Source organism: Microcaecilia unicolor, chromosome 3, assembly GCF_901765095.1.
Source record: "Microcaecilia unicolor chromosome 3, aMicUni1.1, whole genome shotgun sequence".
Taxonomy (NCBI): domain Eukaryota; kingdom Metazoa; phylum Chordata; class Amphibia; order Gymnophiona; family Siphonopidae; genus Microcaecilia; species Microcaecilia unicolor.
The window spans coordinates 110,879,165-110,892,527 of NC_044033.1; the positions used below are offsets into that span (position 1 = coordinate 110,879,165).

The window sequence follows — 13,363 nt, forward strand, 5'->3', positions numbered from 1 at the left end:
GAAGTCAACAGATTGTTTGCCACTACAGAATTTGAATTAAACAATAAACAGAGATCAAGAATTATTATTGTGGGTAAGATTCTAGCTTATTCTAGACCATTCAGGGTTTTAACTATCAGAAGGTACCACTGTGTATTAACATTTTAATTACTTTCTTTACATCTTGCCCCATATGGCATTTTCCATGATCAATGCCATTCACATCGTTATGTACACTTTATATATAATTTCTTCTTATTTTTCTTTCACACTGCAATATCCCAGACTGAAATGCAAGAAGCAGCCTCTTTAAAATCTACTTCTGAAGACCCAGTGACTAGATGTCTGCATTAGAGCAATATTCAGCTGACCCCTCCCCTCCACCTAAGGCTTTCTGCCTATATTAACCATACTTCTCTTGCCCTAGTCCCTTTTCCCAGGGTGTGCTTCATATGCTAGACAGTAATGGAGGACAGTGGTTTACCAACTGGGGGGGGGGGGGGGGGGAGTTGATCATTGTCCCTCGGTGTTAGCTTGAGGAGAATACTGGAGGAAGAGCTAGAAGCCCCCCCCCCCCCCCCCACAAAAGTACAAGGATTTGTATTGTGGTGCGAGAGAATGTAAACACCAGCCCCCAAATGCTGGAGACCCATGGTACACCACTGTTAAAGGAAGAACTCTACATACCAGTGTTGCTTTAGAAGCAAGTTAATAATGCTGCTGAATATTAATATTTTGGCTGGCTTTCCCAATAAAGCTGGCTATTCCTTCACCTGTTAGCTAGGTGTGCTGTTTCAGTGTGTTCCCCACCCTGTATGGTGTCTGGAAAAGGGAAACAAGCTAGTATTTATTGCAACATAAATACTGGATCACTAAGCTGGACCTGTAGAAAATTAACTGATTTTAAGAGGAACTTGCCACCCTTTGCACCCCATCCCCACCAACTTACTTAACACCATCTCTCCTACTGTCACCCCCTCCATCTGTCATATCCTCAACCTCTCTCTCTCCACTGCAACTGTCCCTGACACCTTCAAGCATGCTGTAGTCACACCACTCCTCAAAAAACCATCACTAGACCCTACCTGTCCCTGCAACTACCACCCCATCTCCCTCCTACCCTTCCTCTCCAAGATACTTGAATGCGCCGTTCACAGCCGCTGCCTTGATTTTCTCTCCTCTCATGCCATTCTCGAACCGCTTCAATCCGGTTTTCGCCCTCTATACTCGACAGAAACGGCACTCACTAAAGTCTGTAATGACCTGTTCCTTGCCAAATCCAAAGGTCACTACTCCATCCTCATCCTCCTTGACCTATCCGCCACTTTTGACACTGTCAATCATAATTTACTTCTTGCCACACTGTCCTCATTTGGGTTCCAGGGCTCTGTCCTCTCCTGGTTCTCCTCTTATCTCTCCCACCGTACCTTCAGAGTACATTCTCATGGATCTTCCTCTACCCCCATCCCGCTCTCTGTTGGAGTTCCTCAGGGATCTGTCCTTGGACCCCTTCTTTTTTCAATCTACACCTCTTCCCTGGGCTCGCTGATCTTATCTCATGGTTTCCAATATCATCTCTATGCTGACGACACCCAGCTTTATCTCTCCACACCAGACATCACTGTGGAAACCCAGGCCAAAGTATCAGCCTGCTTAACCGACATTGCTGTCTGGATGTCCAACTGCCACCTGAAACTGAACATGGCCAAGACAGAGCTTATTGTCTTTCCACCCAAACCCACTTCTCCTCTCCCTCCACTCTCTATCTCAGTCGATGGCACCCTCATCCTCCCCGTCTCATCTGCCCGCAACCTCAGAGTCATCTTCAACTCCTCTCTCTCCTTCTCTGTGCATATCCAGCAGATAGCCAAGACCTGTTGCTTCTTTCTCTATAACATCAGCAAAATTCACCCTTTCCTTACTGAGCACACCACCCGAACTCTCGTCCACTCTCTCATTACCTCTCGCCTTGATTACTGCAACCTACTCCTCGCTGGTCTCCCACTTAGCCATCTATAGCCCTTCAATCCGTTCAGAACTCTGCTGCACGTCTTATCTTCCGCCTGGACCGATATGCTCATATCACCCCTCTCCTCAAGTCACTTCACTGTCTTCCGATCAGGTACCGAATACAGTTCAAGCTTCTCCTACTAACCTACAAATGCACTCAATCTGCAGCCCCTAATTACCTCTCTACTCTTATCTCCCCTTATGCTCCTACCCGAAACCTCCGCTCACAGGACAAATCCCTCCTCTCTGTACCCTTCTCCACCACCGCCAATTCCAGGCTCCGCCCTTTCTGCCTCACCTCTCCCTTTGCTTGGAATAAACTTCCTGAGCCCATACGCCAAGCCCCCTCCCTGCCCATCTTCAAATCCTTGCTCAAAGACCACCTCTTCAATGTCGCCTTCGGCACCTACCCATTATACCTCTATTCAGGAAATCTAGACTGCCCCAATTTGTTTGACTGCACATTTTGTCCATTAGATTGTAAGCTCCTTTGAGCAGGGACTGTCCTTCTTTGTTAAACTGTAGAGCGTTGCGTAACCCTTGTAGCACTTTAAGTAGTAGTAGTAGTACTGTTCTGCTCTCTCTGGCTAAGGTTTCCCACCTCATACATAAATGTTTAAACGTCCATTCATTTCAGGGCAAGTGGGTAGTAACAGTTAAAAGATATCCATGGTACAAAATTACAAGACAAGTCAGCGATCACCATCCTGTGCCTCTGACTCAGCCCATTATACATGAAAAGAAAAACACGTTTATTTCATGGTAAAGCTGAGTAAAAGTAATAGGCTCAGTTGCAGGTTACTAATGAATAAACCAAACAAAAATTAATGTGCACTTATATTTATATGGTCTATGAAAACTGAAGAATGTCACTAAAAACTCAAGAGGGCTGAGGAAAAGTATAGATGGCACCTCACCCCTGATTGCCTCCAACACATTTTTCCTCGGGCTTCAGCCTTGTGCTGGAGACGTTGTGAGAGAGTTGGCTTCATGGGCCATATACAGGGGTTCTGTGTTAAAGCTCAAGCTTACTGGAAAACTGTGCAAAGTAGACTTCAGTGTTGGCTGCATTGTGCCATTCCCTGGGATCCGGGGTGTTCTTATTTAATAAGCCCATTGTGAGGATGGTGTGTGCAAAGGTGACCCTGCTTAAATTCAATCTTAATATTGCACATCTGAACATGGCCACATCTTGGAAGCATAAGGGGACGTCATCCTTGGATAAGTGGACTACTCGTACTGTGTATATCTGTGAAATGGAAATGGGACTTGATATACTGCCTTTCTGAGGTTTTTGCAACTACATTCAAAGCGGTTTACATATATTCAGGTATTTATTTTGTACCAGGGGCAATGGAGGGTTAAGTGACTTGCCCAGAGTCACAAGGAACTGCAGTGGGAATCGAACTCAGTCCCCCAGGATCAAAGTCCACTGCACTAACCACTAGGCTACTCCTCCACTCAATGAAATGAAATGGAGCACTTATTTGATTAGAGAAATATGATTCTGGATAAATGGCAAACAATTTGGCATCCCTTTCTGGCTTCCTGTGGATTTGGGGGGGTGGGGGGGGGGGGGGGGGAGAAAGAGGGAGGGAAGAAGGAAAAAAGAAAAGAAAGGGTAAAAAATATTTGGGGTGTTTAATAACCTATGTTTTTGCTACTGGGTATATTGCCTATCAGTAGCTTTATCCGATTTTTAATGCTGCGGGGGTTTTTTTGTATTATGGAACTGTTACCTCATCTTGTTGTTTTTGTCTTTGCTATACCTCAATAAAAAAATTTTAAAAAGCAAAAAAAAAAAAAAAAAGAAACCAAAGGGCTTAAGGAAGTGTTAACATAAAAAAATTTTTTTTTTGTGATGTCTCCTTTATCATTCTGTAATGTCCAACAGTTTTCTGACTAGAGATTAAGCAACATGAGTGAATAATTTGATTAGCATTTTTTTCCCAAGAAACAGGATTTAATATATTTAATGTAGGGTCACAGGAAGATTAAAAATAGTAATTGTAATTAATCATACAATTCACATTTTTAATCACAATTAATCATGTGATTAAAAGATGTGTGCCAGCATTTTATTTCTGCCTTTCCCTCCTCTCTGCCCCTCTCCCCTCCACGGGCACCATTTCTCTTCTTTGTTCCATCCCCTATACATGTAATATGCAACAGCATTTGCCCTCTCTTTCTCTGCTCTCTCTCTACCTCCTTCCACCCATCATCTGCTCTCTCCTTTTCTGCACTCGCTCCCTCTTCCAATTCCATCCAATGTCTACCCTCTCCTTCTCTGCACTTTCTCCCTCTCTTCTATGTCTGCCCTCTCTCGTCCCCTGAAGTAAAAAACAAAACAAACAAAAAAAACCAAGGAAGGCTCACCTGTTGGCAGGAGTGGAGCAGGCAGACAGCTGCAGCAGTCTGGGGCTTCAATGAGGCGAGTCCTACGTGCTGGGTGGCCCAGGGGTGAAGAAAGGCTGCAGGAACTGGCAGAGGCAGCCATGGGGTGGTGACTCTAGGAGCTGAATCACTGTCATTGAACACACCCAATGAGTGACCTTGAGCATCTGCACATGCTCGAGGCCGGCCGGCCAGACCCCGCAGTACTGCTGCTGCTAGAATCACCACCCTGTGGGAGCGAGGTGAGACCAAAGGCTTCATGGGGAGGGAGGGAGGAAGGGTAGCCTATGACTGGCTCTACTGGACCCAGAAACAGGTAGTTACATCAGAGCTTAATGCAACTTTCTATTTCTGGGTCTGGAAGAGCCAGCATTCTGTCTGCCACTGATGCCAGCATTAATCACAATTAAATATTTTAGCAGTCGTTAAAAATGTAATGTGTTAAAACTGCAACCCTAATTTAATATATGTTGGACTTGAGTGCCTGGAGTTGTCCACATTGTGGTTTTCCTAAGGGAAAGGAAAGGGAATGGGCCTTGATATACCGCCTTTCTGTGGTTTTTGCAACTACATTCAAAGCGATTTACATAATACATACAGGTACTTATTTGTACCTGGGGCAATGGAGGGTTAAGTGACTTGTCCAGAGTCACAAGTTGATGCAGTGGGAATCAAACCCAGTTCCGTAGGATCAAAATCTGCTGCACTAACCACTAGGCTACTCCTCCACTCCAACAAATGCATCTATCTGTATCCTGCCTCTTTGTGAGAGATATCTGACAGCTCTGGAAGTGGCAGTTTGGCTTAAAATTTTGCAGCAACTTTTACTTATGCTGCAAAGATATCCAGGGTGACTTGGGTAATGTTCAGCTTCATATTATGGGCATTTTCTCCTGGGCATCTTTTTCAATGCTTTTCAAGATGTGTTTGGAAATTTCAGATGGAGTCTCCCTTTAAAAATCTACCTTTAGAAATTCAGGTCAACTGGCATATTTCTATCATCATCAAATCATGGATAATTATTTTCTTATCTACTTTTATATTATTATCAATGTTAAAGATATTATAGTCTTAACCAGCCTCTGTCTTTTTGTAAGCACTATTCCCATCAAACGTTACAGAACACACACTTTTAGTCTGTTGATTCTTTCTTTCCTTAAACAGTACTTGGATACCCCTCTGTTTCACTATTAGGAGAAGCAGGGCAGTTGAATGGAATCTTAGACAGTGGCACAGACAGACAGAATTAAACATGGACCATTCTTGTACACAGAACCAGCTCAACAAAAAAAAAAGAGGCAGCAGTATCCCCCTAATCACAGTCCACAAAACAAACAGAAAGAGCTGAGCACAGATAATTAGAATGCCATCGAGGACAGGCTATTTATCTATGCTCAGCGTGTCAGTATCTTTGATGCTGTTTTAGTGGACACATTAGCTCTTATTGTCCTTTGTTCATTATTTGTGGCTGGTGCTGTTTTAGTGGACATATTTGTTCTTACTGTCCTTTGTTCATCATTTGTGACTGAAAAATATATGTTTGACTCCTGAGGCAGGCACATCAGATGCAGAGTCATTTTTAGCCATTATTCATCAATAAGCCACTTGCTTTGGAACCACATTGGTCTACCCTCTTCTTTTTGTCACAGAATCAACTCTATAGAAACAATGTATACCAATTTGTTGTGTTTAATCTCTCATCAAGAAGCAGTGGCATAGCTACGTGGGGCCTGAGGGGGCCCGGGCCCCCGCAGATTCACCCCTGGCCCCCTGCCGACGACCCCCCTCCCGCCACCAACCTTCCCCCACCATCGCCGCCAGCCCCGCTACCGCATGATTTACCTTGATTGCTGGCGGGGATGCCCAAACCCCGCCAGCCAAGAGTGTTCTTCAGCGCTGGAGTTAGTAAACTCCGGCGGCCGGCGCCTTCATTCAAGAAAGTTCGTCTGAAGGATCAGCTGGTTTTGACGCCTTACGTCCTGCACCGTGCATGTAGCCCCGTGCAGGACGTAAATGCGTCAAAACCAGCTGATCCTTCAGACGAACTTCCTTGAATGAAGGCGCCGGAGTTTACTAACTCCAGCGCTGAAGAACACTCTTGGCTGGCGGGGTTTGGGCAGCCCCGCCAGCAAACAAGGTACTTCATGGGGCGGGCGGCGACGGCGGCCGAGGGTTGGTAGCGGGAGGGGGAGGGGGGGAGTTTAAGAGTGTCGGCGCGATCGAGCGAGGGAAGGGGGGTTGCCGGAGGGGGGGAGGCGGCTTAACAGTGCCCCCCCATCTCGGGCTCTGGCCCCCCCTCCTGGCAAGGTCTGGCTACGCCCCTGTCAAGAAGTCTTCATCTCTGTTGGGTGTGCTTTGCCATTCTGGATGACTGTTGACAGGGAAAGCAGTATATAGAAACTGATAAATACCTTAGACACTATTCTGTGCAACCCAGAGTTTTCAGTTTAAATCTGCACACAAGAAGATTTATTTGATATGGCAGGGGCATAGAAAAATTTTGCAGTTTTTTTCCCTCCCCCCCCCCCCCCCCCCCGGACAGGATTCTCTTGATCCTTTGGGGCTTCCAAACATGCTGCCATCAGTCGTCATCTGAATCTCTCCAGTCAATGAAGCAACAATCCAGTGGTATACTATGGGTCTCCAGCATGCAGGGGCCAATATTTATATATGTGCCCCACTTCCACACAAACATTACCCTCTAGTTCCCTACCCTCCTATTAGCTGGTCCACATCCAGCTGACAGCAGAAGAACAGAGCTAGTGATGCAGTGCATCTAGAGCTTCTTTTTACTTGACATTCGTGTTACTGTTGCCTATCCTGCTCATGCACTTCACAGTTCTATCAGTTGTCTCTCAGGCCAGCAGTATGCCAATGCAACAAATCTCAGGCTGAAGGGAATAGACCATGGCTCCTTCAATATTGCACAGGTAAATATGTAATGGCTGAGATTGTTCCCATCCCCCATTTCACCTGACAGATCACATGAAGCTACCTCCACAGGGTCCCTTGCCCCAGCTGACCTGAGATGTCTGTCTGTCTTGGGAATCAAACCCAGCTGCTTCTCATCAACAGCAGTGCTATACGCTGCCATGAGGATGTCCCGGGAATTATCAAAAATAGCAAGGATACTTCAGGGTGCAAGGCTCATAGCAGTGATATTTAGCTGCAACATATGTAGCTAAGTTAACTTACGAAAGCAGCCGCCAAACATACAAGTTCTTTGAATATTGGTTCCATATGTTCTTTTCAGGCTCCAACTTGTTGAAAAGGCCAATTTTGCAAAAGTAAACGTTCTTAAGATACAACACTGCTTGTGAACCTTGTCACAAATGTAAAAATTCAATTAAGATCATATGATTATTCAAAGGATGATAAGGAAGGGCTCACTGCCTCAGTAGAATAATTCAGCTTCATCCTGTTTTCAGTTATGTCATAAAAAGTAGTAAGGAAGCCCAAACTCATGTAATTATGATATAGCATTTGCTGGACCCCCCCCCCCCAAAAAAAAAAAAAAACAAACAAACAGACAGTACCCTACAATCCCCAGGCCTAATTTCTCAATCAAATCACAGAGTACAACAAAGACAATATAAAGGAGGAAAGCAATGACTTACTTGTCATCACTTGCAAAGTTGATTCCATTTGCAGTGATTGGGTCCAGAAAGAACCAGTCAAACCCGGGGAAATACCTATAAATCTGAAAATAGATAGGAAACAAATTACCTATAAACAATGTGAAAATAATGCACCAATCATCCAAAAAATCTACTTAACATCAATTACTGGAGCCTGAGGTAAAATTTCAGTTCTAACAGCACTTTGTAAGCCAGAAAATTAAACATTGTACTAACAGTCACACTATTTATACCACCACCCTTCCCCGCCTCAAGAATTCAATTACCTACTTTGGAAGAAGGCACAGAAAGACCAGATACATTTTTGAACATCCAATATGCTCCACAGGAGGACATTACTTTTTAAGTTTAGTCATATTCTACTCATGTCTACACTGCCCAGAGCCACCATTTTTGTCAGTTCCAGGTATTGAAACTTTCTCAGAATCACTCTTTCCTAAACTTACTGAACAGTGCATGTATAGAGAAATAGTTAAAGCAAATATGTATCTTAGGCAAGTATGACTTAAATTAAGCAGCATTAAGATGACAATGCCAAGCCACTACAAAAAGACACTTAAAACAAACACAATATTTGAAAGGTTATAGTGATGAAGATTCTTTTTTATACCCCCCCCCCTCCAAATCTTTTCCTAGACAGGCAGAGAACAAAAAAACAGTAAACATATACATTTTTACATCCGCCCTCAAACATCTACCCTCCCTTCCTTTTTCTCCCCCATGGGCAAACAACCAAACTGCTGATTTGTACCTGAGCAATGTTATAACAGTGAGCTTTATGTGGCAGTGAGTCCCAATGTATTTCCCAATTAACCTCGAAATTTCACCATTGCTCCACACTCTTCTGTTCCATAAGCATAAGTTGAAAAGTTCTAAGTTCCACTGAGCTATACAAGGAAGGGAGGTAGATGAATCGGGTGATATCCACTGCACTTTGCAAGCTAACATGTAGTGCATTCCAAAGGAGAAATTTCTGTCCTGCACAAAGTGGGAATAACAATGTACAATCCCAAAACAGAATAGATCTGGCACGAAATGGAATTTACTCACAGATAAGCCTCATTAATTAGGTCTACATATGCTTAAAAAACAAAACAAAAAAACACCACTCCAGGGATGGGGAAGGGCACAACAGGAGATGCTTTGCTTGTTAATACAATCTTTAATACTTTTTCAATTAGATTATTTCAACTCTGTATATATTGGCTGCATGAAGAACTTAAAAAGTAAACTAGAAAAGGGTGCCATCACTCCATTAATGAAACACTTACACTGGCTACCGAAAGAGGTCAGATTAGAATTTATGGTCCATAAGACTCTTTATGGGGATGCCCCTGTCTGATCATGTTTTGTTTTTACATGGAAATTAACCGAGAACAACTAGAAATTGTCATACACTTGCTTTTCCTTCTAGTAGACAGGTAAAAGCTTTTCGCCCCCTTAAGTCCCCTTTTCCACATCAAGCTACAACTTATTAGAATAAGATACCTCCTTTGCTTAGGCAATTAGAAAATAATAAGTTATTTAAAAAGATGTTGACTTTTTTTTTATTTTTTACAAAGTACTACAATTATGAATGATTGTCAAGATTTGTTGAATCTGATGTATTTTGCTGAGCCTGATATGTAACTTCTTGAAGAATTGTTCAATGTCTTAATTTTAACCTGCACTGAACTGGATGGCAGTTGCAGGATATAAGTTTGTTGTAATAACAACAACAACAACAACAATAGTTCCCCTTAAGTCACAACTTCCCTGGGCCACCTTAACAGAGTCAAATCTATGAACCCTAGGTAGGAGGGGATGGCCCTGACCAGAAAGGATAAAACTCTGAGTAAAGGAAAATCAGGGAGGTCTGGAGTAGGTGAAGGAAGAATCAAAGACTCTAAACCCTGCCAGCAATAGCTGAAGGACTGATGAGGATTGCTAAGAGAAGACACTTGAAGCATTATAGCCTGCAAGGTAGGACAGACTTCTTTATATGGAGCCAGAAATTGCCTAGAGAACGTTTTGAGCCTGAACTACTAGGCCTGATAGGAACCAGGCCTTGTTGTGTTTGCACTAAGGGGCCCTTTTACTAACCCGCATAGATGCCTACTCGCACCCAACAAATGCCAATTCAGAACTACTGTACTCATGCTGACGATTACCGCCCAGTTAACGTGTGAGACCTTACCATTAAGTGAATGGGTGGCGGTAAGGTCTCAGGCCCAAAATGGATGCACGCCAATTTTCATTTTGCCGCACCTCCATTTTTGGAAAAAATAAAAGGGGGGGCCTTTTTTGCAGATGCGCTAGAAAATGGACCTGTGCGTGTCCAATACATGCGTCTACACCAGCGCAGTCCACTATTTGGTGCATCTTAGTAAAAGGATCCCTAAATTAATTATCTTTATGCTGAACTGCCAGTCTAGCGAGCGTGTGAAACAACGAGCTCGGCGGTTCTGATCACAAGTAGCATACAAATGCATGCTAAACAGGGTACTAACTAGTCTGAGAACAAAGACAGGCTTATTGTGTGTTTTGAGATAAACTAGATAAATATATGAATAAAGAATATGTTCTGCTGCCTTTAAACTGTGTTTAAAGGCCCAAATCCCCAATGCTTGCTCATGCTATCACATATGGGCTCTCATCAAAAATTTGTATTGAAGTTTCCTTAACAGAATATTAGTCAACAGTACTTCTATACTCTTGAAATTATCCTACAAAAAGTCGTAATGATAAGCCCCGGTCAATACTCCATTTCCCAGCTAATTTAGCAAAGTCAGACAACTACCAACATCTAGTAAGTCAGAGTGATAACCTGGCTTCTGTGTGCATTGACTTAAGATCCTCTGTCCTTAAGCTTTGAAAATGAAGAACCTGTAGATATGCATAAAATTCCAAGATGAGCTAGGTTTATCAACTCTTGAAACAGCCTGACCTTCCCCTGATCATTTAGAAAATCCCTAATCACCTTCAGGCCTTTATCTTTCTAAATTTGAAAAATTCCCCCACCAATCCAGTGCCCTGATGATCAGAAGCAAACGCAGGCATAACAGATCAGAGCTAGCGAGCGTGTGAAACAATGAGCTCGGCGGTTCTGACCACAAGTAGCATACAAATGCATGCTACACAGGGTACTAACTATTCTTCCCCAATGCTCAGCGGGCAGTGTGCCAAACAAGGGTGCTGCTGCTGTGGCAAACCCTACACCATCTTAGAGCTAGCGTTAGGGTTTGCAGAGCATTGGGGAGCCCTGTCCAGCATGTACAGTGGTGGAAATAAGTATTTGATCCCTTGCTGATTTTGTAAGTTTGCCCACTGACAAAGACATGAGCAGCCCATAATTGAAGGGTAGGTTATTGGTAACAGTGAGAGATAGCACATCACAAATTAAATCCGGAAAATCACATTGTGGAAAGTATATGAATTTATTTGCATTCTGCAGAGGGAAATAAGTATTTGATCCCCCACCAACCAGTAAGAGATCTGGCCCCTACAGACCAGGTAGATGCTCCAAATCAACTCGTTACCTGCATGACAGACAGCTGTCGGCAATGGTCACCTGTATGAAAGACACCTGTCCACAGACTCAGTGAATCAGTCAGACTCTAACCTCTACAAAATGGCCAAGAGCAAGGAGCTGTCTAAGGATGTCAGGGACAAGATCATACACCTGCACAAGGCTGGAATGGGCTACAAAACCATCAGTAAGACGCTGGGCGAGAAGGAGACAACTGTTGGTGCCATAGTAAGAAAATGGAAGAAGTACAAAATGACTGTCAATCGACAAAGATCTGGGGCTCCACGCAAAATCTCACCTCGTGGGGTATCCTTGATCATGAGGAAGGTTAGAAATCAGCCTACAACTACAAGGGGGGAACTTGTCAATGATCTCAAGGCAGCTGGGACCACTGTCACCACGAAAACCATTGGTAACACATTACGACATAACGGATTGCAATCCTGCAGTGCCCGCAAGGTCCCCCTGCTCCGGAAGGCACATGTGACGGCCCGTCTGAAGTTTGCCAGTGAACACCTGGATGATGCCGAGAGTGATTGGGAGAAGGTGCTGTGGTCAGATGAGACAAAAATTGAGCTCTTTGGCATGAACTCAACTCGCCGTGTTTGGAGGAAGAGAAATGCTGCCTATGACCCAAAGAACACCGTCCCCACTGTCAAGCATGGAGGTGGAAATGTTATGTTTTGGGGGTGTTTCTCTGCTAAGGGCACAGGACTACTTCACCGCATCAATGGGAGAATGGATGGGGCCATGTACCGTACAATTCTGAGTGACAACCTCCTTCCCTCCGCCAGGGCCTTAAAAATGGGTCGTGGCTGGGTCTTCCAGCACGACAATGACCCAAAACATACAGCCAAGGCAACAAAGGAGTGGCTCAGGAAGAAGCACATTAGGGTCATGGAGTGGCCTAGCCAGTCACCAGACCTTAATCCATTGAAAACTTATGGAGGGAGCTGAAGCTGCGAGTTGCCAAGCGACAGCCCAGAACTCTTAATGATTAGAGATGATCTGCAAAGAGGAGTGGACCAAAATTCCTCCTGACATGTGTGCAAACCTCATCATCAACTACAGAAGACGTCTGACCGCTGTGCTTGCCAACAAGGGTTTTGCCACCAAGTATTAGGTCTTGTTTGCCAGAGGGATTAAATACTTATTTCCCTCTGCAGAATGCAAATAAATTCATATACTTTCCACAATGTGATTTTCCGGATTTAATTTGTGATGTGCTATCTCTCACTGTTACCAATAACCTACCCTTCAATTATGGGCTGCTCATGTCTTTGTCAGTGGGCAAACTTACAAAATCAGCAAGGGATCAAATACTTATTTCCACCACTGTATCTGCATAATTGCAGGCCCCACATCCCACCCCAGACACAAGGGGCTGGAGGTCCAGTGGACCTCCAGCCCCCCAACCCCCCCCCCCCCCCCAGGACTAGAGAGATGGAGGTCCAGCAGACCTCCAGCCCTCCTGGTGGTCTAGTGCCCCCTTGAACCCCGTCCCCTTCTACCTTGTAACACTCCCTCCTCCTCCTTCCAGCGCTGCCTTCAAAATGGCGGTGCCCTGCCTTGCCCAGTGCATCTTACCATATAAGGGAAGCCCTGCCCAGAATATCCCAGGATGCACTAGGCAAGGCAGGGTGCAGCCATTTTGGAGGCAGCACTAGGAGTGCTACTCTCTCCTCCTTCTTCAAGGTACAGGGGAGGGGTGCAATAGACTACCAGAGTGGAGGTGGACCTCTAGCCCCTTGCAATGGTATGTTTGAGGATTGAGTAGGAGTCCCCAATGATCAAAACTAATAATGAGCATAAATTTGCATATTATTAGTTTTGA

The 13,363-nt window shown here is 44.3% G+C and overlaps 1 protein-coding gene across 1 annotated transcript in view; it reads right to left on the reverse strand.

Moving 5' to 3' along the window:
• Window positions 1-13,363, reverse strand: part of ABHD12 (abhydrolase domain containing 12) — a 324,548-nt gene that overhangs the window by 6,807 nt on the left and 304,378 nt on the right. The window contains 1 exon segment of the mRNA XM_030196277.1: window positions 8,001-8,083. Within this exon segment, the coding sequence (XP_030052137.1) occupies window positions 8,001-8,083 (83 nt within the window).